At 45.2% G+C, this 26,183-nt stretch overlaps 1 protein-coding gene across 1 annotated transcript; it reads left to right on the top strand.

The window, feature by feature from the left end:
* On the top strand, positions 1-25,522 carry EHHADH (enoyl-CoA hydratase and 3-hydroxyacyl CoA dehydrogenase). Its single transcript, XM_066326175.1, has 7 exons — positions 1-73; positions 6,515-6,618; positions 7,334-7,506; positions 9,069-9,180; positions 9,402-9,506; positions 15,621-15,962; positions 22,977-25,522. The coding sequence occupies exons 1-7, from the start codon at positions 3-5 to the stop codon at positions 24,245-24,247; spliced, it is 2,178 nt and encodes a 725-aa protein (XP_066182272.1). The 5' UTR covers positions 1-2; the 3' UTR covers positions 24,248-25,522.
* Positions 25,523-26,183: the final 661 nt, after the last annotated feature.

Below are 26,183 nucleotides of genomic sequence, written 5' to 3' on the forward strand. Positions count from 1 at the left end.
GCATGGAGCGGTACGCCAGGGGCTCCGCCGTGGCCGTCATCCGGCTCTGCAACCCGCCGGTCAATGCGCTCAGGTACCGCCGGCAGTCTCGGTTCCCGCGGGGAACGCCGGGCCGGAGCTGGGGGCTGCCTTGGGAGCGGGTGGGCAGCTCTCCCGTTTCCTTCCTTTCCCCCTCATTCCCTCTCTCCGTGCCCGTGGGAGGCTCCGCCCAGTCCCGGGGAGGGAGCGGCCCCAGAGGGCCTCAGCCGGGACTTGTACACCGCTCGATACTCGCAGAGGCCCGGGCTGCTCCGTCAGGGGATCCCGCTTTGCAATCAGCATGCTGAACTTTGCCATAACTTCTGCTCTTTCTTATAATTTCTAGTTGGGGGGTTTCACAGGTGAGGTGCCAGGCTCAGCAAACCGTGCTTTCTGTCATCTCCCCTGGAGGATGTTTAAAACCTTTGCCTGTTTCTCATCACCTTCCAGTCTAAACATAAAGACGCTGCTTCAGCAACGCATAGCACAGGAGCGTCAGCTTGGCCTGGAGCGCCTTCAGCGCTGTTTGGTACAGGACAATCCTCGGCTTTCCTGCTTTGATTGCTTGCCCCACGCACTGCTCAGTGCTTGCCTGGCGAATCCCTTGCCTGGCGCTATCCAAGTGTGCACAGGGGTGAGGGCAAAGGGCTCTGTGGATATCAGACATGGTTCAGCAAGCAGAGCTGGCACCAGGCTTAAACCCAGGCAGGGCTATCAGAAAGTAGTTAATTTGGTCTTTAAAAATTATTAAGGAATTGACCTCTAAATACTGATCTTGGTCAAGAAGGGTCCCGTGCAATCTCAAACACGAGCCAGTGAAAAACAGTCAACCACCAACCTGTAGGAGCCTCTGAAATTTTAGTTTTTCATGCGTCTTGAAAAGGACTTAGTGCCTTTGATTTTACATTTGCTGTGGGGTTTAGTTACTTTAGTTCTGAGTAGCACATAAACCCTTTCTAAGAAAGCTGTAGTTGTTCAGTAATAGTGACCACGGTGCCTACTCAGTCTGTATTCACAAGCAAAAAAAAAAAACCAAAAAAAACCCAAAAAACAAAAAACCAACCCACTGCGGCTGTGCTTGACTTATAAGTGAGAAAGTTTGTTTAAAAGCAGCTCATAGGAACAAAGAAGAGCATGAAAATGAGATGAAACCTGATGCTCTTCTGTAGCAAAGCTACATTGTAGCTGGCATTGCTCACTTTTCTGTTGCAACTTGTTTAGAAGTGCAGAAAATACATTTTCATAAGCTCAGGTAATTACCATGAGAAACCTGGAGTGACTTGATGAGTTTAGACCAACCAGACATGTAGGACTCCCAGAACAGTATCATGTAAGACATCCTCTGGACCTCCTGTGCCCAAGAATAGTCTAAGAAAACTTCCAGGCTGTGCTCACAATAAACTTTCAATCCTTAGCATGAAAAATACAAAATACAGACCTAAAGAATCACAGAATTGCTGAGGTTGAAAAGACTTTTAAATCACTGAGTCCAGCCATCAACAGTAATAGATATGTGCATAAAGAATCTTAACTCCCCTCTTTTGAGAAGTCCTGGAGAAAACCCAAAGCCACCTCTGCCTTTGAACAGCAACAGCACAGTTTCTTCAGGACAGATCTCTGCCTTTACTGCTCTTTCTTCCTGGTCCTTCAGTGCTCTCACAGCAAGGTACAACTCTGATTAGCCAGGGGTGACAGATAGTGTGGTTGGGGTCCTATCCCTCAGCCCCATAGGGAAGACCCTGGCAGACTTCAGATCCATTAAACTACAACTTGAGACATGTCTGTGATCTTTGGTGGCATGCCAGGGTAATACGTGTTTTAAAAGAGATCCATAATTCTCACACCCTTGCCATTGGGTAGGTGTTAACTGAGATCTGACTGCAGCTGGGAGAGGGAGAGCACACTCTGATCCCTGAGTGCTCCTCCTGCTTCTGCACATTTCTCTTCTGGACCACAGGGAGCAGCTTTGTTAGTGTTATTGGAAATGTTTGACTGCACAGCTGATAGCAGGCAGTGAAAGTTACTGACAGGAGCCATGTCCTGCAATCCTGAAAATTTCATTTCACAGCAGGTACAAATGCTTTTTAAGACCGGTGAGTTCTTGCTGCTGTGCTCCAGCCTCCCTTACCTCTCTCCATCATCCATTTCCCCCCTCCTGGGCCATCACATTGACCATTAGCACTTTAGAAGCCACCGATGGGCAGAAATTTGCTTTCTTCTGTCATACACCATCCTCTACTCTACCTGCAGGGCAGTGCTTTCCTGAGAAATGTCTGCTGACCTGAGAGCCTGGCACCAAATTTGGTTCCCACACAGACTCCCTTTTAAGCTAATCGCTCTCTCCACCAGCAGAGGCGGCATGTGCCAAATTTCATTTGTTTGGAGGGTTTTTTCCCTGGTTTGCAGAAGTTTAGTACTCAGAGATCTGCATTTACGAGACCATGGCATAGAGAGAAGGGATTTAGATATGCAAAGAACTGGGAGTTCTGGGGAACAGAAAGACAAGACTTGCAAAAGGAAGCACTGACTGCCCCTCCTCAACAGAGGCAGGCTGCTGGCACTGGGAATTAGAAGGACTATAAGGAGTATTTCAACATTTGAGCTGACAAGGACAGAAGAGCTCCAGAGAGGATAGGGGAAGTCATGCAGTAGGGGAGCTTATGTGTGGGATTCTATGAAGTGTGGCAGCTTAACAGGTTTGATTGGGAAAAGCTCTTCCTGCCTGCCAGGATTGTCCTTCTGACCATGATCATCATAAAGATCAGAAAATGTAGAGGAGATGAGAGAAACTGCAGTTTCAGACATGTAGTAATGAGGGGAGAATGTGATTACCCATGGGTCAGCACCTTATCCGGACAAGATGCACAGAGAAAATTCTGGGATGAATAAGCATTTGCACCCTAAACCAACTATTCTAAAATTCCATCCAAAAGATGCCATTCTGGCTATGACCCTAATTTATGTGCAGGACTGTTCAAGCCGTATTAACAACTTGTCACACAACAATGGGTGACAGTAGCTACTACACAGCTGGATGTGACACTGAAGCAAGGGAGAGCAGAGCAGGAAACTCCAGCACACAAGTCCTCAATTTCAAGTAGGGGATTATGTAATACCGAGCAGTTAGTTCAAAGAAAAACACTGCGGGAAGCTATCCAAAAGAAAGAAGCCTGTGACAATGGAGAGCCTGGATTGTTGTTGTTTAGGTTTGGGATTTTCAGGTTTTAAAGTGTGTTAGAAGCTGAGAAAAATACAAAGGGAAAGGACCAGACCTGCATGTTGTCCATAAAAAACATTTTCCACTGTTGGATTCAAATCTCATTTCTTTAAATGTGACTAAGTAAATTTTCAGGATTCCCTTGTATTACTTTCTTTTTTTTAAATGAAAGAAATTCACATGCACAGACTCCAGCTAAAATGTGAAATAATTAAAGTAAATAGTGATACTCTGTTACCAATCCAGCACATCACAGTCACTACAATGAGCTTCATAAAATAAAAACAACCTGGTATGGTAACCTCCAAGAATATTCTCTTGCTCTTGTGTGCGCCTACTCTTTAACAGCACCTGTTTCAAGTTCCTGAAACCTGGAACACTGAATCACCTTGGTAAAATCAGTTTTCTTGCAGTCAAAATAGTACCCATGGTGGAAATGACTGGATGGCATGGGATGTGACCTTGGAAACATGAAGGAAATTTTGTACTGTTGCTGCTAAATGAATGACAATGTCACAGTGATGAAATACTTTTGAAAATTGCAGTGACTTTTTGTTTCTTCAATGCTCTAGTAGTTTGAAGCTGGGATTCTCCTGAGTCTTTTCATAATTCTACTATCATATATATTACTATGATGTTTTAATTGAAAATTACATCTTTTAGCTCCTGTTATAACATGTGAGTGACAAAGCAGTACAGTCTGTGTGTTGGACTGTGACATATCCAAGACAAATTCATCACTCCATCTTAGGAAAACAAGAAACTGCAACAAGTCTGACTTTTCTTCCTTTTCATCCCACAAAAATTCCCATTGGGAAAACGTTATAGGGAAACAGAATTATTGAATTATTGAATTATTCACTGCCATAAACAGTCCTGTTGGGTTAATAAAGGCAAGGCAGGGATCAAATTGTGATTTTTTGGCAGCTCTGATGACTAGTCTTTATTTTGGTAGTAGTATGTTGTTGTAAGTGCTGAGGGCTTTTAACTGATTTCTTCCACAGAACCCTGAACCTTTCCACTTGCTGCAGACACCCCTTCTAGATGGGTGTTTTGCATCTGCTGGTCTCATGCCTGGAACAGACACAAAAATACTGATTGCTTCTTGTCTGTTCCTGACAGAATTGTGCCATTCTGTCTATACAATAGTTGAAAATTAGTAACTTCCCATTTGTTTGGATCATGGAACATATTTTTTCTGCCTCTTTGCACCAGGGTTTGTAGACTGCAATGACATTTTCTAATGGCTTTCCCTGCAATCTCACAGCCCCTGGGTGATTTTGGTATTGCTGTGGCCTGGCTCTTCACTGCTGCACAAAGAGAACTCAAAGAGCAGGAGACATTGGGTGCAGCCTGTGGGTGCTCCTCAAATAGCAGCAGATGTGATAAATACAGATATGAGGGGGAGGGAGATAAAACATACTTTTTTAACATATTAAAACACATTTAGTGTATAAACTTTGGAAAGGTTTTCATATTCTGCTATGTGGACCTACATGCAGTGGAGGGACCTTTACTAACTCACCTCACTGTTTTACTTTGACATGGCCACATTATTCTCATTTTAGGTTTCAGGCTTCAGAACCAGCACTAACATCAGACTTCAGAGTTGTCTTTGATGTCTGGATTGGGTAATTGGTACATAACTGGCTGTTCTCTCTCCAAAAACAACACTTCTCCCAGTCTCCAGTTGTGAGGCCATGGGCTCCCACTGACCCTTCTGTGTAGCACGACCTTATACAATCAGTAGATGGTCCTGGAGACCCTCCTAGACAGCCCTCCTCAGCCAAGAGCCCTGATTGTTAGACTTCGCCAGTGGTTTGTCTTTAAATTTTTGATTTTTAAGGAGGAATATGCAGAGGTTGGCTGGGATTCTTTCACACAGCTGGCTTGCAGGGAGCTCCTTGGGCTCACAGGTTTTCCCTTCACAGGCTATGGATTCCCATGTGAATTCTGCAAGTATTGCTCTGTAAAAATGTCTGTACACAAGAGTACAATGACGTGTTTCTCATCTACTTTATGACAAGCTTCCATTTTAGATGGAATGCCCTCTAATACATAGAACAACATGCACAAGCTGAGTATGCCTCGGGCCTTTTTCTTAGTTCTGTGTAATTAACACTGCTTCTCTCCACTGGGCATCAGCAGAGCTCTGCTCCTTTTCCTCAGCACTAAGCTTACATGTGGAGCTGGGCTCAAGGTTTAGAGAAGGTCAAGGAAGGAAAGCTGGTTTTATAAAGGATTGGGTAGGTGTGGATGATACTTCTTGGATATTCCTCCAGCCTCCAACTGCTTGTGGGTCAGAATTTCTGTATCAGAGGTGTCTCTACACATGCACACAGGATAGTCTCTCACCAACTATATTAGTATTTGTGTATAATCAGTAAATTTTAGTATCTAAATTATATATACATAAAATTTGTATTAATATTTCTATTAATAAAGTCTTAATGCCTCTATTTTTACCTACGATCACTATTTTTACTACCTTCTAAAACAGTCTAGATTCTCCAAGTCCATCCATACAAACACATTAATTAGCTTTAAAGAGGCAAATGCAAAGTGGACATACATTTGGGTTAGACTTTTTAAATATCTGATTTGAAAAAGCACTATTTATACTTCTACAGATCCATTCTGAAATTCTTCATTAATTCTTTGCTGGCCACATTTACTGCTGGTGTCTGCAGAGCTACCTGTTCAGATGAGTCAAGACATGCTCTGTGTAGTGTTTCATGCCCAAATTCCCTTTGACAGGATCATCACTTTAAGTCAGGACCTATGTGTAGATCTTCACAAGGTGAAAGAAATATTAACATCAACAGAGCCTGTGTCAGGTGTTTGAAAGATAACATTTTTATCCCTAGAGCTCCTTTCAAAAAGTTCTTAGGTTGTCAGTGGTTTAGCATTAATTACTTCTAAATTATGCTAAACTGTTTTCTTGAAAATCTGAATGTTTAATTCATAAAGACATCTTCAAAAGAACATTTCCCTGCGCTGCTTGTTGTGGAAACAGCAGTGTCATAGCCTGAAGATGAGTCTCCAGGCAGTGACTGACAGGTTGGCAGTCAGCCTGTTGGGTTTGGGTGCTTGTCCTTGGAGTCATAGGGAGACTAAGGACAAGATTCACCTGGAACGGGTGTGGCAGCAGCCAGGCATGGGGGACAGCCTGTTGGACATGGTGCTCATTTTCACTGGGCTGCTCAGTGTTCAGAACACTGACCTCTTGGAAGAGGGATGCAGCTGATGGCTACTCACTGAATCTCCATTTTATTTCAGTCTGGCAGTTCTCCAGGCCTTAGAGGATGGGCTGAAGAAAGCAGATGCAGATCCCTCAGTGAAAGCTGTTATGATTTGTGGTGAAAATGGGAAATTCAGTGCAGGTAAGACATCAAACACAGGCTGAGTAAAAGATGAAACACTCTCCACCTATTTTATCTGAAGCTTCTCTGCCTTGTAACACTGCTGACAAAAGTCCTAATTTGGCTGGAAATGACCACAAGACAGGGTCTATTTTGCTGTGTCGCAATTGACATGGGTCACATGACAAGGTGGGTCTTGAAACAGGCCAAAAGGAAGATCATCTGTTCATACTGAAATGAGGGACAGCTGCTCAACTCCATAACATCGTAGCTTTGTTGATGTAAAATTCCTGGACCATTGGTCTAGTGTATGGAATGTACCTGGGATGGGGCAGTGGTGAATAACAGATCTCCAGTTGAAAAAGCCTGAAAAGCTAGGGAATTTCTGTTCAATTCTACATTGCTTGTTAGTAATAACTTGCCCTTAACTATTCCAGGCTCAATATTACACCAAGAATGTTTGCAAATTTCTGCAGTGACTGCAGGATCCTTACAGTTACTCTGTATTTTTGTACTCAGCCTTCCTTGGAGCCTTGTGAACAGAATCAAGGATCCGGGGTTCTTTGAAAGTGGTCCCAAAAGGGGTTGATTCCTGTTAACCACTCTCCTGCCAGCAGGATGCTCTGCAAGGACCTGGGTATCTGTGAGCAGTTGTGTCCAGCAGCACAGAGGGAAGGATTGCTCCTGTCACCGCCCCGCATAACTAATTCCTCCTAATCTTTTGGTGCTCCCTCAGGAGCTGACATCCGAGGATTTTCCTCTCCGAAGAGACGCGGAGTTGCCCTGGGCCCCATCGTGTCTCTCATCGAAAGCAGCGAGAAGCCGGTGGTGGCGGCCATCGAAGGCGTCGCTTTGGGAGGAGGCCTGGAGGTGGCGCTGGGCTGTCACTACCGCGTCGCACACGTCAAGGTAACACACCCTGCCGGCCAGAGGGGCTGCGGAACGCTTCGGGAGCCGGGTACAGATGGCACGAGCGCAGGGACAGGGTGCCTTTCCTGTCACCCTCTGCCCGGAGGAGAGTGGCTTTACAGCTATAGGATACAAGTCTGTGTGCTCCGACATTCTTCACCTATACACCACCACTCTTGACGTCTTTCCTAAATCTTACAAACTAATTTCAAGTAATTTCTAAATATAAAGTAACTAGTAGCATAAGATGGCTGCTTAGAAACTTCAGTAAGCAAATGTTAATTTGCCCTAGGTCTCATTATCTATATTCTGATGCAGACAGCTGTATCTTACTGACTCATGCAGCGTGACTTTCTCTTATTTATTTTTTTTCCCCCGCCCTGTGAATTTTGCACTTTTCTGCTCATGGCCTAGTTTCTATAGGTAGTTGAAACTCAGCTAGCATGAAGTATTTATGGTTAGATTCCTCATGAGCTCTGGGTCCCTAAGGAGCTCTTCAACCAAAAGACAGCTTGAAGAGTCCTCAGGAATTATCTGGGTATTTTCCTTCAATCCCCTCCTTCGAGGTTCAGGAATGCTGAACCACCTTGAGCAGTACCTGTCTCCCTGTGCAGACTCCTCACTGACAGGGACATCACCTCACTTCTGCAGTGAGTCACTCTCTCTGTGGTAGTGTGGGTTGTGTAACAGCATAAAGAGATACTCCACATCATGCTCTGTGCCACCTAAGGTGAGTGCCATGGAATCACAGAATCATTAAGGTTGGAAAAGACCTCTAAGATCACTAAGTCAAACCTTTGACCAATTACCATCATGCCCAGTAAACCACATCATAAAATGCCATGACTACTGGAACTGTAAGTAGTGGTCTTAAAGTAACTCAAAATCTCTTAAAAGCTCAATAGAAAATATGCAAACTATTGTTTAAAGGCAACAAAATCTAGATATATTTTTCAAGGGAAGACCTCCACACACTTCCTGTTGCCCCTGGCTTATCTGCCATGACTCTACCAGATGTCAAATGCACCAAGAGACATTTGAAGGAAGAGTTCAGTGGTGTTCAGAATCAGGTTAGATGGGGCTCTGAGCAATCTGGTGTAGTGGAAGGTGTCCTTGCAGATTGCAGATAGTGAAACAAGATGGTGTTAAGATTCCTTCCAATTCTTTACTAAACTGGCAAGAATTACAGTCGGGAGATGAAAGTTAAGTCAGTGTGCCCTCCAGCAGCCGCTAACAACTACTTGAAAGCATTATTGACATGTGTCAATCTAAGGAATGCTGCTGGCCCTACAGCTCTCCCCCACTGCTGTACGAGCACACAAATCCTCTGAAAGGTCATGTTTTCCTTGCATATTTACATAGATATTCTTGAAATTGTCAAGCGGGGGGTTTTATTAAATATTTTATGTAGCAATAAGCAAGAGTGAAGTTTCTATGTAGAAATTCTGAGGCTTCCTAGAGGAGCAATGTGACTCACATCTGCTTGGCCTTCTTTTGCTTTGCTCAGTTTGCAATTACCACTCTTTCTAATCAGACTTTCATTTAATTTTACTTCATTTTAGGCTCGGATGGGTTTGCCAGAGGTCACCATAGGGTTACTTCCAGGTGCTGAAGGCACTCAGCGGCTCCCCAGACTGATTGGAGTACCAGCTGCTCTGGATATGATCACTACAGGTAAGTGCTGTGTCTGTATAGAAGAACATGGCGTTGAGTCATACCAGCTTGGTCTAAAAACCAGGAATCTTTTACCTGTGTAGCTGCTTGGGTTGTAATTCTACTTGCTGCGGCCCATGAGGGGCTAATTATCAGCTGCACAAGTTATTTGCTTAGATGGAAAAGAACAAAATTGCCCATCAGGCTCCACTGCAGTCACCTTATTTCTCTTTTTATGGCAGGAAAACACATTCCAGCAACTGAAGCACTGAAGCTGGGCTTGGTTGATGAAATTGTGGAAGAAAACACCATTGAGGCAGCAATCCGTTTGGCAAACAAAGTGATTGGTGAGGAACAAATTATAGCAGTGCCAAGAAATAATTGGTGATGTTTCAGGGCTGAAAAGAGGCAGAACAAAGCCCACCAGTTTATTCCAATAGATATGCTCCATTCTTGAGTTTTGGCATTCATGTAAGATAGAATTAATTGCAGAATTTGCTTCCTGTTGTCTGAAGTGAAAAAACCCAAATGTTGGAAAGCTGCAGAAATTCAAGTGAGATTCAGAGAACAGATACATATTAAGTCCTCCTGCTTTTTAATTGTATATCCAAACTCACATGCTCCTCTGGGATGCTGCACTCTGCAGGTTTTAGGGAATAAGTGCTCTATCCCTGTATAGTCCTGGATCCCAGCTGACACTGCATGCACTCTGGTTGCACCATCCATAATGGCTGAGCAAAAATAACTTTCTCCCTGTAGTAGAGGGGCTGACACATCCTCTACTCAATTTAATGATCCATGGTCTGTAAATGACTCTGTCCCTAATCCTTCGAGTGCCATGTAAAAAAAAATGGTGCATGCAGATGGGAGGGATAGGGAGAGATTTTTTTCCCTGTCTTAAAAATATCAGAATCAAATTCACTGCAGTTAACTTAGGAAGAGGAACATTCCTTGTGCAGCAAGAGGAGCATTGCCTTGAGAGAAAACAGGGCATTTTTCCACTACTGTCCTCCTTGTACCATTGGAAGCTGACCACTGGATTTCATCTGGGGCTGTGTCACAATGAGATGAATGCAGAAAACCAAAAAACCCTTTCTGCTTTGATCACATGGCCTTTACACGCATGCTGTTCCAAGCTGGGTGTAGATTTTGCTCCTCCTGTTCTCTTCACTACAGACAAGGCCCCTCCTCCATGCTAGAAGCTGAGGCAGCCTAAACTTTGTCCTAGATGACAGTGTACCGTATTTTAAGGTACTTCAAAGAATGGACTGTTCTTAAATATCAGGGTCTTGTATACTTCCCACACATTGAGATGTACCAAACAGCTGTCAAGGTATTCTTTGGGTGGGTTTTCTATAGCAGATGCCTGTCCTTCATTTTCTAGTGCAGCATCAATGACATAAGCAGTCTTCTTTTCTCTTTCCTGTATGTCATCAGTCTAAATTTAATTCTTTAGCATGAGATGGGTGATGTACTTCACTGCTGTTTTAAAGAAAAACAAAAGTACTTTGCTTCGCTGAATTTGTCTGTTTTGAGTAAGAATTCTGTTTCTCCATCTGATGAGAGAGCAATGAAATATTACCACTTTTCTAGGCAAATTAACCCAACAAACAGTGCTCCCTGTGATGTACCCTCTGGGCTCTGAATGATGCTTTGCACAAGATCTATGCCAGTACTGATGGCAGCAGCAGCAGTGTGTCATGAAATGAGTAATGGATACATTGCTGGAACTGGCAAACCAGAAAACATTCTGGATTTCAACAAATGCCATGTGCAATCAGGTGAAGTTTAGATATTTGCATGCTTGTTTCTTCCATGACAGACACTGTGCAGCAACTTGACAGTTGTGAAAGCCAGCTTGGCCTTAGAATAGACCCTCAGGAAGGAGGTGTTGACTACACTGTTCCTCAGGATAAATTACTTTCTGGAGCTTATATCCACAACCAACGCTGGCAAAGTCCTGTTCTTTAACTTCATCTTCTTTGGAAATTGCCAAACTTCATTTTCCTTGGAAATTGTAGCTACCATTTTTCAGGGTTTTGTGGGTTTGGGGTGGTTTTTTTTGTTTGTTGGTTGGTTGGTTTTGGTTGTTGGTGTTTTTTGTTGTTATGTGGGGTGGTTTTGTGTTGGTTTTGTTTTGTTGAGTTGCATAAGCATACAAGGATCCTGGCTGAATGTCCAGCAGGTAGCTTGTCCCAGTCTTACTCATCATTAGATTTTCAATCTGTTTACTGCTGGTTTGAGTTATCCCAGCAAAAATGAGTAATATCATTGATGGTGTTTCACATCACACTATATATCAACTCCCACAGGACTTTAAAAATGCTTTCAGATTCTTTCCAACAGCTTTACTGGCATTTACAGTACATGTTTTTACAGTTAAAACACTGGTGAGCCAGCTAATCTATTTCTTTCCTGCTTGAAAAATTTCTCATTAGACCCTGCAGAAGACCATGACAAGTTTTGATGCACCATTTACCCTCAGGTTATCTAAAAATTTGAAAGACTGGTGTACTCAAGGGCCTGTGTGTTTCTTTTGAGCCATTCCTTGCTTTGGCCTTTGCCTAAAATTAATAATTTTCCTGTCACACAAAGGCAAGGCAGCATTTTCATTTTTCTGCATTAAGCACTAACAATGCTGCAGAAGAGATGAGAGTCTTATATAGCTGTTCTGGAGTTTGTTCACATGTAGTTCTCAGTGAATATCAATACTCAATGTAGTATTCAGTGAATATTTTTCAGATAATTTTAATAAAGCCAAAGTGAATGTACCAAAAAAATACCACCACAAAATCCCAGTGGTTTTATGTGGCATGCTGCATTTTGTTTCTGATGAGATTTTTTTTTAAACATGAGGCTACAACTGCAGACTTCTTACAGAGCAGTCTGGCTAAATAACTAGTTTTGCCACCACTGAAATTTCTATTCCTGAGAAGGCTGTACTGCAAGACAGCTCTCAGAGAATCAATTCAGAAATAATTTTCTTCTAAAGCTTTCTCAGAACGGAGCTGCAGTATCCCATGGCAAGAGATCAGTCTCAAATGACTGCCTTACTATATCAGGGGTCCTTGATTACTGTTGTGATACACAGCTGACAGAGCTACTTTTATGGCACGTTGGGAGAGCATTCTCATTCATACATTTTTATGGATTGTTCCTAATGAAGAACACCTTCAAAAGATGCTCTGAAACTGTAAGGGGGTGTAGGAACACACAGAGGCAATTACTGATTCAGAGTTAGATTTTTCATTGAAAGACAATGCTTATATATTGCAGATAGGAATTGATAATAATTCTCTGACTTCTGTAGGCAAACTGGCTTCTCCAGGCTAAAGCAAACATCTTCACTTCTGGAGGCATTTTTTAAAGGTAATAGACAGGAACTAAATCCTTGGGGACAAGGACAACGTCCTTTCATTAAATGTGCTTTATGATCACTGCAGTAATCCAAAGCTGCATTTCAGGCTTTTCCCAGCTGATGGCATCACAAAATTGACAAATGGCTGGAACTGCTGGTGGCAGGCAGCAGCTTGCAGCTCATCCTGCCCACTTCTTGTTGGCCTGCTCTGGTCTTCCTCAGCTGGAGGAGAAATTGGCTCTTGGCCTCCATGCAGCAGACTGCTCTCCATATACACCTCTTGTTTTTCTGACCCCATCTGCTGACTGACCTCAGAGCAGTACCAAGGCCTTGCACCAAAGAGCCAAGAAAAACCAGAGTGATTTGGAATAGCTCGAGTCCCCCAGGTATTAATCTGTGTGGAAAGATGATGAGTTTCTGCCTGCAAGCTTTTGCTGCAGAGGAAGCAGTTGTTCCTCCTGAGGCTCATCAAAGCCAGGGGCGGAACAGATGCTGCTGGTGGGTAATTGCAGCCTTGAAATGAAGGCTGGAGGAAAGGCTTTCCTTCAGAGCTACAAGGTCTTTCCATGAGTCATCTCTGCCAAGATGCACAATATGAAGACATTTTAATCTCTCCCCAGTCCCCAGGGCTCAAGGTCCTGGCTGACACCTTCCTTAGGCAGGGGCCTAGCCAAGTGTCTCTTGGACACAAACGGAGTTTGTGAAAGGTCTGACGTGGCCTGGACTTGTCTCTGGCAGCCTGAGGGGCAGGAGCCAAGCTCAGCTTTATTCCTCAAAAATTTACAAGCAGTTCCTGCATGAGGAAGAACATTAGGCTGGCCCTGTCTCTTGCACGGGCCATTCCATTGTATCCCAAGGGTTTACAACCCTGAGATGATATTTCTTTCTTTAAATAACATAATATGTGATACTGCATGGATATGTGGTGCATTTGCTGATTGAAGTTTCATAGACTTGACCTGCCCTTTGTGCCACCTGGACTACAAACCTGGTAAACAAAGCAGGAGGCTGTGTTAGCTCCTGTGTGTGGATGATGCTTTCTTTTCCTGCAGCACTCATGTCTGACACTGTTCATCATCTTCCTGCTGCTTTGCTTTCAGAAATCAAGCTGCGGGTGCCCCACACTGATCTCTTTTTCCCAGATTTGGATTCTGATCATTCTTTCCTGATCATAAACATGTCCTGTACTCTTATTAGCTTTGCAGACACTATGATACTGTACAGAGGTGGTGTAGAAAACCGCTTTAGTTTGCAGCTAAAATAGGAGTTTTATTACAGGACCCTGAGTTATTTTTTTTAGTCTGAGGAACTGTCTCCTGCCCCCATCAGTATTTGTGCTTACAGTACCATTTGCTGTCTAAAGACCAAGCTTTAAGGCTCTCAATGCTATTCCTTTTTTACCAACCCCTTCCATTGGATGTCATACGAAGTTCCTTGATCTGCCCAATCCTCCAGCCCTCAGAGCAGCTTTCTGGGACAAGCCTGAGCTTTCCTCTTGTGATGGAATATTACCCACTATTTAAGTCCTGAATAACGAGCTGCAGATAAAGAGCATATCTGGGTTAAAAACTTAGAGGAAAAAAATATTCCAAAATAAAGGAACATTATCCTGGCTAAATCCTGCAATACTGGCTGATACAAATTATATCCTCTGTCAATTTGAAAACATTTTTACAAACTCTGATTATGAGGGAAGCTACTTGCCCAGTGAGTGTTCATCTTTTTGTGCTCACTAAGAGGCTTAATTAAAAAACCTGATCTCTGAAGACCTTTATTACAAGAAATCAGTATAACAGCTCATCCGAGAAACTTGTATTTCTGTTTCTCCTAAGCATTGCTCAGTCTTGAAGGAAGAGCTAGAGTTAGGACATGTTCCTCAGCCAACTATGCCTGCAGTGCTGCCTTTATTCCTGCTCTTCAGCATCCCCTGCAGGATTTCCTGAGTCTGCTGCTGGGGCATTGGCACTTCCCCAGCTCAGACAACGGGAGGAGAAACGGGAGCCAAATGCAATATGCTGCCTTGGAAGGAAGTGTGCCCCATGACAGAGCTCATCTAAGAGGCCAGAGCAATGAGGCTCTGTCCCCAGAGAGCTTCAGCATAAGGTTCTCAGCCCACCGCCTGACTTTGGTGGCTGTCCTGGCTGCCTCTGGGAACAGCACTAGCAATCCATGCAGTGCCATGCTACAGGTAATGATCTGGATATGGCTGTGATGACAGCAGGGTCTTTGTGAGAATGTTGCAGTATCAAAGGGATACAACCCAAATTGCTGATCTTCTTCCTCCCTGGTCTTTACTGGGCAAGCTGCTGTTAAGAGCAGAGGAACACCAGAGTATGGCCAGGTCTGCACTTATGAAGAAGACAGAGAATTTTGGCATCTGAAATGTAGCTAAGTTCTCTCAATTAAAATCCTTTCTAGGTGTCACCATAGCAACCTCTGTCTGTAATGAACTTCACATATTTGTGTGGCTGCTTGATTCATCCCTTGCTGACACAAACATGAACTCTTGCTTGTTATTAATTTGCTGCCCAACTCATACGGAGTGAGATCTCCTTTTGGTTAGTCCCAAAGTGACCTGAGGGGGCTCCTTCAGTCAGGGAAGAAGTCAGGGTGTGTTTTTCACTCTCTTGTCAATGTCTGGGTCAGGACTGTGGCTGGTATGCCTCTGGCTAGTGTCATCTGGGTCCTGAATACTAAACAATACTGGAGGAAAGCTTCATTACTGAAGCCTATAGAAAGATCCATATGAATGTGGCAGCTGGGACTGTAGAGGAAGAGAGCTGGAAAATCAGGGCACTCTGAAGTTGAGACAAGGAAGGAGAGAATTACTTCTTTGAAAATAAAGCCTTACTTTTTTTGAAGTCTGAGAAGGGACTTGAAAAATCATAATCGTCGGAGCAAGCAGAAATAAGGAGAAATGTCAAAAGCTTTAGTTCTAGACCCAGCTCACTGTGCCATGCAAGACCTAACACAGTGGGAGCTAGAGAGGAAGAGGCAGACTGCCTTCCCAGCCTGTAGAAAAGGCAAGTCTGAAAGTCTGGAAAGACTACATCTGAAAAAATGTGGATGCTTTGTTCTTGTAACTGCGTTTCTCTCCCCCTAGGTCAGCCCCTGGGACCCCGCAGGCTCAGCCTTAAGCCAGTCCCCAAACTGCCCAACATGGAAGCGTTTCTGCGTGAAGCTCTGGTGAAGGTGAAGAAGCAGGCGCGGGGGTTCCTGGCTCCGGAGCTCTGCTTCCAGGCCGTGCGAGCCGCCACCGAGAAGCCTTTTGCCGAGGGGGTGCGGCGGGAGCGGGAGCTGTTCCAGGTGCTGCTGACCTCGGGGCAGGCGCAGGCGCTGCAGTACGCCTTCTTCGCGGAGAGAGCCGTGCACAGGTGGGCAACTCCCCGCGGAGCCTCCTGGAGCAGCGCTGCCCCGCAGCCCGTGCGCAGGGCAGCCGTCATAGGTAAGCACGGGGAACCGCCGGGACGGGGACGGAGCACAGCCCACAGCTGGGCCGGGAGTGGCCAGCAGGCACTCACACCCACCACACCCGCTGGTGAAGCTGTCGCTGCATTGGGAAGCTCCAGATTCAGATGGCGACTCACATGCCACTAGATTAGAACCTGATGTCTCCTCTTCCTTTGGAGGAATAGCTTTCTCTCACTTCAGAGGCAGCTTCGTGTGTGGACCATAAGCAGTCTGCTCCCTTTAAAACGCTGGTTTAACACTTCGTGCTAGGAGCAGGTCTGTAGGAAATTCTCCTCCTCCTGGTCTAGTTCTGAACTGCAAGTGCATGTGCACAGAGTCACTCAGGGATATATTAATACAAAAATGTTTTGACAGCTGTATTTTAAGAAGATTTCATCTCACTGGGATCCACTCCTGCCATTTTGTAGCCCAGCAAGATAATGCCTTCATTAATTTTTTATAAGAGCAATTTAAATAAAACCTTCAATGCACTGCTGAGATTAAAAAAAAAATATCTTTCAGCTCTAGCTGTTGATAGTAGCACTCAAAAATGGTTAGACAAGTAATGGAGCACTTGGAAAACATCCATTCTGTTTCAAGGAAATCTCACCAGATCAACACTGCTTTTTTTCTGGGTCCTTCTCTGGGCTCTTGAGCTGTCTGACAACTCATTTTAGGCCACAGAGATTTTTTTGGAAGTTCTCTTCATTAGCTGCCATGCCATATTTTTAATAGAAATGTTTAAATGTTTTTAAACATCAGTCCACAAGCCCTGTGAGAAGGATCTGTGGCTGTTAAAGCATTCAGGTAAAGAGACATTAATTATTCCCAGATCTATTCTATGACTTGAAGAGCACCGAAGTGTGGACATGCACTTTTGTCAGTCCCAGACAGGTCAGTCCTGCAGTGTGTGCTTTGACAGGAGGGCTCGTGTTGGGGTCTGGGGGAATGACCAGGTGACCAGGAGGGACATTCTCTGCTCTGTGCTGCTAAACCAAGCCAGAACAAAAGACTTGCAAAGGCCTAATCACAGTGACAGCTTAGCCAGAAGGGCTGTTAGAGCTGAGCTGCCTATTTTGGGGCTGTAACTGAGCTAGAGGGAATTCTGAGGACAAATGCAACGTCTATTTGAAAGTTTCTAGTAGAAACATAATCTGTACTTTATTTCCAAGCAGAATTGGCTGGGCTACATGTCTCTTCCATTGGATTGAGTACTTGCCACTCACCTCTGGACAGATTTCTGAATTATGGTCTGAAATTGTCCCAACCTCACCCCCAGATTTCAGTGATTTTATAGCTGATTAAACAATGCTCAAGTGAACTCCTCCTTCTGCAGAACAAATAAACTAAGTGCTTTGATACTTCTGCTGCAAAGCACAACCTGTCACACTCTGATAATTTGATTTACCCTGAACTCTCCCAAATTTTTCAACACTTCAAAAAAATGTGCATAGCTGAAGTGGGAACACAATTCCAGGAGTAATTACATGAAGACCAGGTACCAAGATGTTTCTTCCTCATTCCTGCTTAGTATGGCAACCTTGAGATTAGCCATGTTCAACACATCCAGTTGATTATCTACTGGCAGGGCACAGCTGGGCCCAGGGATGGGCAGCTAGTGGCAATAACAGGGGCAGAACCACAGAATCCTTGAGGCAAGAAGACACCTCTGAATGTCACCTTGTCCAACATCTCTATTCACATGGGGTCAGCAAGAGCCACTTGCTCAGGACCACACCCAGACAGCTCTTGAACATCTCCAAGGATGAAGACTCCACAACTTCTCTGGGCAACCTGTGCCAGTACTCAGTCAGCCCCACACTAAAAAGAATTGTTTACTTTTGTTCAGATGCAACTCCCATGTTTCACCTTGTGCTCTGACCTCTGGTTTTATCACCAGGGGCCATTTGAGTCTGGCTCCATCTCCTTTACCAGGCACCTTTCTCTCAAGTGTTTATATATACATGGGTGAGATCCTCCAAGCCTTCTCTGTGCTGAAGTCACAGCTCACTCAGCCCTTCCTCAAGAGGCATACTCCAGTCCCTTAATTACCTCCCTTTCACTGAGTTCACTCCAATCACCCCATATCACTCTGAAGAGCCCAAAAATAGACCCAGCACTCCAGCTATGGTTTCACCAGTGCCATGTAGAGAGGTGGGATCACCTCCCTCAAGCTTCTAGAAAGACCTGTCCTGAAATAGCTCCATATACCATTGATCTTCTCTGCCACAAGGTCATATTGCTGCTCAGAGTCAACCTGGTGTCTGCCAGCACTCCCAGACCCTTTTCTGGGGAGCTGCTTTCCAGCAGCCAGCCCCTACTGTATACCTTTCCTCCCCAGATACAGGACATGACACTGCCCCATTCCCAAAGATCCTGCCCACCCATCTCTTCCTCTGGATGGCAGCACAACCTACTGCTGCATCAATATTTACAGTAGCTAAGCAAGGCAGGCAGGGCAGGCACAGAGATCATGGCCAGGACCCACTGGAAGTACAGATGATCAAGTAAAGTTCCCAGGATGATGCAGGTCCAAGGTAAAGGTGGGAAGCCAGTCTGCAGGCTGAGGTCTGGATCAACAGTGGCCATAGCCACAGTAAGCCACCAAAACTCCTCCAAGGAAGCTTAAGAAGGGGAGACAAGCCCAGGTCTGAGCTTAAATGGAGATCACAGGCAATGGGCAGTGCAGGTGGATAAAGGCTCCAGGTGTGGCTGGTCAGGGACATTAAAGCCCATCAGTGCACTCAGGGCCACCAGACTCCAGCCCTTGCTGAATCACTGCTCCTATTACACAGCCCCTGGATCCCACCAGTAGAGCTTGCTTTGTTTATGCTCTTGTTCATGTCATACTTCATTTCATGTGACATATCTTGGAGGTTCTAGATCATCTTCTTTTAACCCTGAATCCCACATCAGGGTGTCACTGCTTTCTATCACTTCTTTCTGCATCTTATTGTGCTTTTTTTTCCTTCCTCTGGAAGGTTTCCCTCCTATTTTGCCTTTTGATATAAGTGAAATTGGAAGTCCATTACAGACAGGCAGAGAATGTGCAAACACAATTGCATTTTTTCTTTCAGGCTACCATAACAAAAAGTCATTCTCCAGCCCGTACAATTCATGTTTTTGATCTGAAATACATCCCAGCAGCAACAGAAATCAAAATCCTAGGGATGGTTTCTGAGGGACTGACACCTTTTAAAATAGTGCTGCTCATCCATGCAAGTATCGAGTCTACCTAGGTGACCCAGGGTCTTGCTATTTTTGCTGCAGAGAGAAGGGCAGTTAGAGAAAGATGCTGCCTCAATTTAGGCTCTTCAGAAATCATGCAGACCCCACTTTCCCACAGACAGTGCTGTGCTGTTTCACACACTAAACTCATTTTGAATTATGCTGCTGCTTCCATCTCTTATTGCTGAACGGTGAGAAGCAACTGAGAAGATATTGTTGACTTTTTCATGTTGACTTTTTGTTTCCTTTGCATTTGTTGTTTTCTGAACTCTTGGCTCCCACCTCTTTTCACTTTCTCTGGTTCCTCCAGACCCAGGAACAAGGTTCTTTTCTCTCTGTCCCTTGCAACTGCATCTCCCCACAGCTCCCTGTTTGCTGGGAGCAACACATTATTTCTGCTTGAAACTAACACCCTGAAACAGAGAAAGCAGCAGCCCCAGCCTGCAGCAGCCCATCACTGCCAATTGCTTGTTGTTGTTTTTATCAGGAAAACTGGAAGAGTCCTTGCATATTTTTACCAATCTATAATGGATTATTTCAATTGCCAGGCATTTTAATGTCCAAATATTCATTATAATTCAGAGTGTTTTCCACCGATCAGTATTTCTGTAGTGTGTGACTGTACATGATCTGCCTTGTACATATTTCAAGGTTTTTTTTTGTTTTGAAATGCATTTTAAAGTCCTACAATTAATTTTGTATGATTTTTTGTATCCTAAGTACCTCGCGTGACAGATCAATAATTAACCATCATTATTCACTCAGCTTGCCCAGCAAATGGATTTTTCATACCCATATTTGGCCTGAAATTACGTATGTACAAGTGCCGTTTCAATTATGTGTCAAAGCTTCATTTCACAATAAAAGACCAGGAGCAGAATGGCTGGGCACTCTTCTTGCTCCTGAAGCAAATTTCAGTCTTTTTTGAAAAGATGTGCCTTGGACATGAAAACAGTCCCTGACATGGAAGATGAGAATATAGGGGTTTTCCTGGCTTGGGGGAAGGGAGAACACTATTGAGTAAGAAAATGGAACATACAGCAGAAATTCTGGAGCATTTCCTCACCATGTTTCTGTCTGTGTGATCTGAGCTGAGCATGAGACATCTCCCTTCCTCTTTCTTCCACAGCCTTCTACACATGTAAGGCTTAATGATCCCCTGCCATTTTTTTCTGCTATAACATATTCTTCCCAAGATCACTTGGCTTTCTGAATTGCAAAAGAGGAGTCCTCAGAAATGCCTCTTTTGCTGCTAGATAGCCAAAGCTCTCCTTAGTTTTATAGCCCAATTTTAGAAAATATTTCCAGGGGAATCATGCTGTGCAAACTCTAATGTAACAAACCCCTTGGGGCTTTCATTACTCTCTCTGCCAGCTTCATTAAACATCATTTCATACAGGCCATTGCAAAGTTCTGTAGGAAGTTGAGAGACAGCTTTTCTAGGTCAGAAACAAGCTTGGCAAGCTCATATCTTATCCATAAGCCTGTTCCTGTGGCCTAGAAAGTGTAGTACTACAAGCATGTGTGCCTGTGTCTCATGGGAAGGCTAAAACCTACACGGAGTACTCATGATGAAAGCAACCAGAGGAGTCACCTGCCACCACTGCAGAGCTTCCCTGGGAAAGCAGCTTGGGGAACATCTGCTCACAGAAGAGATTTTGATTTAGGAACAGGCAGTGTGTTCATTTGGCAAGAGAACCACTAAGATATCAGTCAGGAGACTGAAGCTGGGAGATCAGGCATGCATAAGACCCAGGATGTGTGGAGAACTTGGAAAGAAACCCCAGGCCTCCACAGTGGGAAGGAACAGACTTCAAGAGGGAGCCATGTGGAACTGCAAACACTTTAGCTTGATGTCTAAAGAGAGCCTGACAGACGGGGCTGGGTTTGGGGGGTGAGTTACCCTCCTGCACTGCAGGAAGAAAGCACCTTGTGTGGCTTGCCAAAGCCAGGGAAAACCTGTCCCTAATTGTACCTGCTCTGGCATCAAAGGCTCTGGAGAGTGAGCACAGTGGGAGGTGCTACTCATGTTCAGGTTTTTCAGTCAGCAAACCATAGACACTGAATTACTAAGAGCTGATTCATGTTATTCTAGATTTATTTTCAAATTAGTTTTCAGCAGAACATGATTATGAAGTAGCAAATCTAATTTCCTAGAAAGGAACTTCAGCACTTACTTGGGAGTGTAATGATGGTTTGTAAGCAGGCTGCCAGCAAGTGATGCCAGTAAAAACTATCTTCTCGTGGCTAGGCAGGGAATGTTTGAAGTGTCTTGTGTGCATACAAGCTGAAGGTGAGCAGAATTAAAGCAAGAGTGTGTAGCAGGCAGGAAAAACATCCTACCTTGTCTGACCTTGGTTGCTGGAACTTGTTTAAATGATGACATCATTTCAGCTCTTCTTTACAAAGCTGATTTAGACAAAATTTTTAATCCCCTTGTTTCTGTTTATTTGTTTAGCTGACTTTCATTTGTAAACCTGAGATTAAAAAAATCATTTTTACAGAATTATAACAAGCCTATACTTTTTCTGGTTGCTGCTTTATTTAGGATATTAATAATCATGCCATTCAGAGGCTTTTCACTTTCAAAGCTGGTAAAATTGTGTTGACCTTCTCTCACTAGTTTGTATTAATTTAGTTGGAAAAGCCTCCACCGTGGGAGAGCAGGATCAGTGGTGTGGGTTGTGTGTCACAGGAAAGTGCAGCTCCATTTAATGTCACAGAGGACAGAGCTGATACAAGGGATCAAGGCAGTAATCTCTATACTGGTATTCCTGGGGTTATGAGTTGGGGGCTGCACACTTACAGATCTTGGAGGAAAAAATTACTGTGTGAATGGATCCTCAGTTGCAGGAATTCTGGGCAAAACTTTGACTGTGTGGTTGAACAAGGAAGACTGACTTTGAGAATCTTCAGAAGTTAGGAATGGCCTGTGTTGGAGGACTTGAAGAGTTCCTGGTGGGCAGAGATACCTGACAGAAAGTGAGCAGCAGGCAGAAGGCTACTGATGTGGCAGCATGATTTAAAAGGAGAGAGAAGATGTTGAAATCTAGATTAAGAACACTGCATTAGTTCCATCCTGTTTGACCAAGCATTGAGAGACACATGAGACATTAGAAAGTTTAGGGCAGATCAGCATCCAAGACTTTACAAAAATAGCAGCGGAATATTTCTGTTTCAAAGATCACGCAATGAAGTGCAGAGGGAGAAAATGAGAGAGACAGAGAGGAAGCTTGGAAGGACAAGGGAGAAACCAACTCTTTGAACTTTGCTGGTCAAAATCTCTGGGGGGTTTTATGTGCTCAATGCCCGTAACAGACCATCTCACAGGAACAGTGAGGCACTGATACCCTCAGGGTGAAATTTTGCTTTGAACCTGCCTGCAGAAGGTGGTAACAGGGTTGCAGCTGCAACTCAGAGCTTCTCTCTTTGATCCCCAGGTTCTCACTCCTCAACGACCCTGGGTTTCACAGGTATAAAACTTTGCAGAGATAAGACATGGATCACACAGTCTGTGCACACTGGGTGAATCCCACTGGCATTTTTTAAGCCTGTGAGGGTACTAACTTGCCTTTGTGCTACCTCTTTTCGAACATTTAGGCTCACTGAAAGAGCAAATTCATCCTCCTTTTCCCCAGTCTTCAATACCTGTTTTCTATGTGTGCACTACTTGTTTTCCAGAGGCCTCCACTTTTTATACTGGAGATACAAAGGAAATGCTACTGCCAAGAGATTAATTTGCTATTCATTGCATTTGATTCTATCTTGCTTTTATCCCTAGGGCTGGGAACAATGGGCCAAGGCATTGTGACTTGTCTGGTTAAGGCCAACATACCTGTGGTAGCCCTGGAGCAGGATCTGGAGTATCTGAACAAGGGAAGAAAAGCTGTGATGGTCCTTTTGGAACGTGAGGCTATGAAAATGGAGGGGGGTGCCCAGAAACTGGATTTCCATAACCCTGCACGTCTCCAGTTCACTGTGGACTTTGATCTGTTGCGTGATGTAGACCTAGTCATCGAGGCTGTGTTTGAGAACATGGCACTAAAGAAGGAAATATTCCACAAGCTGTCAAACATCTGCAAGCCGGGAGCCTTGCTGTGTACGAACACATCCGCCTTGAACATCGACGAAATAGCTTCTGCCACGAGCCGCCCACAGCAGGTCATTGGCACCCACTTCTTCTCCCCTGCCCACGTGATGAGGCTGCTGGAAATCATCTATGGCCGCCACACATCCCCCACTGCCATCGCCACTGCTATGCAGCTGGCCAAAGCCCTGAAAAAAGTTGGAGTGGTGGTAGGGAATTGTTTTGGGTTTGTTGGGAATCGCATGATGTTTCCGTACGTTCAACAAGCAGTTTTCCTTTTAGAGGAAGGAAGCAGACCAGAAGCAGTAGATCAGGCTCTTGAAGATTTTGGGTTTAAGATAGGCCCTTTCCGTATGTCTGACCTGGCGGGCCTGGATGTGGGCTGGAGGTCTCGGAAGGGGCAGGGCCTGACAGGGCCATCCCTGCCTGCAGGCACCCCCGCCCTGCAGCGGCACGGCCAGCGCTACAGCCCTCTGCCAGACCTGCTGTGTGAGCAGGGCCGCTTCGGCCAGAAAACAGGCAAAGGCTGGTACCGGTACGAGAGGGCTGGGGGCAGGACAGCCACGCCAGACCCATGGATCCACAGCTTCCTGTCCCAGTACAGAGACACCCATCGCTTCAAGACCCGCTACATAGACCAGGAGGAGATCCTGGAGCGGTGTTTGTTCTCCCTCATCAACGAGGGGTTTGCCATCCTGGCTGAGGGAATAGCATCAGGCCCAGAGCACCTGGATGTCATTTACCTCAATGGCTACGGGTGGCCAAAGCACAAGGGTGGCCCCATGTTCTACGCCTCCACCGTGGGGCTCCCCCGCCTGCTGGCTAAACTGCAGAAATATTCTGAGGCCCACCCTGATGTACCTGGACTACGGCCCAGTGCCTTTCTGAAAAAGCTGGTGGCTGTGGGGAGCCCTCCCCTCAAGGAGTGGATGTCCTACCTCAGCCAGCAGAGCCCCAAGCTGTGATTCCTCTGATGGAGGCTGATCTCATGAAACTGGTGCTTCAATTGCACTGCCTCTTCCAATAAAACCCAAAGAGCTACAGGGCCCCTAAACAAAGTCATCGGCCTTCTGAGACCTTTGCAGAGAATAATTTTGGCTGATAATTGATCTCAGTCCTCCACCTGCTGCAGGTTACCACTGCCTTCATCCACCCTTCTCTCTCAGTCCCAGCCTCACCCACTGTCTTCACACCCTGCTGTGTAAAGGCCCATCTCATTTTGCACTTCCTGCAGGTCGTCACAGCTGTACTCCTTTTCCAGCCTATCTTTGGGGAAGGCAGGGAGCAGCATTTACAGCCCACAATGTAAATCATGCCTGGAGCCAAGAAAATTACAATCACAATTCAACCAAGACCTGCTGGATCTACCAAATCCTGTCTTCAACCTATTTCCCATTTTGTTTCTGTTCTTTCCTGTGCAGCCACCTCCCCACAATATCCTGGCTCTTCTGCAGCCAGCCAACTGGAACCTGCTCCCTTCCTGCTGCTGAGGGACAGATGGCACAAGGGTGCAGCAGCTTTCAGAGGTAAAGTCAAATGAAGTGGAGAGAGCAGGTCTGGGCAGAGAGCAAGGGGCAGTCCCTTGCTGTCCCCTGGTACTGTCTCTTCTCCCTACTGCAGAGGAGGCTCTAATAAATGCCAGGAAAGCCACAAATACATCAGCCTGACTAACCTGCCCTGTGGTGTTGGCTCATGACTGGCTTTCTGCGTCCAGGCTCCATCCTCTGTTGCCATTACTCCCACCTGGCTTTGTCCAAGCAGAAACATCTTCTGGCACCTCTTCAGTGTGGTAATGTGTTGCCATCACTCCCCGCATCTTGCTTGACTACAGCTACAGGGCTCAACAGGCTCTAATTGACCAGCTCGAAACACGGCCTGGCACTGACCAGGTTTTCACATGATCAGAGGATGCAGTGGGAAGGGCACAGCACAAGAGCTGTGCGGGTAGGGACACTGCTTGCAGGCAGGCAGGGAGGTGGCAGATCTTTAGCAAAGGGCAGAGCAGGGTGAGAGAGAGCCAAACTAGCTCCAGACTTGATGCTTTGGGACAAAGTCTCCCACTTCACGTCTAGTGAATGTATCTTCCACTCTGGTGTGGGAAATAGGTTGGTCTGTATTCCCTTCTCAGGGACTGCAAATGTTTAACTTTTGATTTGAATTTAATGAAACTGCTTTGATTATCTAATGACAGATTATATGGTGTCATGTGAGATAGTGGGAAAAAAAGCAAATGTGCTTGATTTTTGTTTTTTCCCCAATCCCTTCTTTACATGATGGAATTAGATAATTCTCCTGTTTCTGGGAGAGTTTGTGTCTGAAAAGATTGCATGACTCTTTTGTCTAAATACGCTTTATTTTGCTCCTTGCCCATTCCTGTCCAGCAGTGGGTGAGGGCAAAATTGAGGGCAGAAACCCATCAGGAGTTACAACCCAACCCAAGTGCCTGCTTCCAGAGAGGACTTTTCTCCAGGACTGGAGAAGGAGACACTCTAGGCCCAGCAAACTGGGGCAGTTTGCCCCAAATTACTCATGTGCCACAGCTGAGAGCAATCCAGCTTGGCTCAGAGGTGAAGCAGCACTTCCACACAAGCAGGCTCTGTGTGACACATTACACAACAGCCCTGGCTGTGCTGGCGGCCAGTCTGTCATCCCCAGGACAGCTCTGGACACGATGCCCTGCCCAGGCCAACCTCCCTTCTCCTGTGCCTCGTGCCGTGGTGTTCACCCGCACCGGGGATCACCTGGGAAAAGGCAATTCCCTTGCAGCAGGAGGCTGCGGAGCAGAGGATGTGCCCTTCCTCTGGAGCAGCAATGTTATCCTAGAATAACACCACCTTCTACCCTGGGGCTGAAATGCCTCTCGTCGCCTGCCGCACCTGTGTGCCTTTGATGGGTCCGTTT

This window comes from Sylvia atricapilla, chromosome 10 (assembly GCF_009819655.1).
Source record: "Sylvia atricapilla isolate bSylAtr1 chromosome 10, bSylAtr1.pri, whole genome shotgun sequence".
Lineage (NCBI taxonomy): Eukaryota > Metazoa > Chordata > Aves > Passeriformes > Sylviidae > Sylvia > Sylvia atricapilla.

Excerpts from the sequence above, each read along its gene's own strand:
- EHHADH (XM_066326175.1), top strand. The coding sequence starts at position 3 with ATGGAGCGGTACGCCAGGGGCTCCGCCGTGGCCGTCATCCGGCTCTGC. Across the intron at positions 9,507-15,620 it reads TTTGGCAAACAAAGTGATTG|GTCAGCCCCTGGGACCCCGC; the intron begins GTGAGGAACAAA and ends CTCTCCCCCTAG. Across the intron at positions 15,963-22,976 it reads GCGCAGGGCAGCCGTCATAG|GGCTGGGAACAATGGGCCAA; the intron begins GTAAGCACGGGG and ends TTTTATCCCTAG.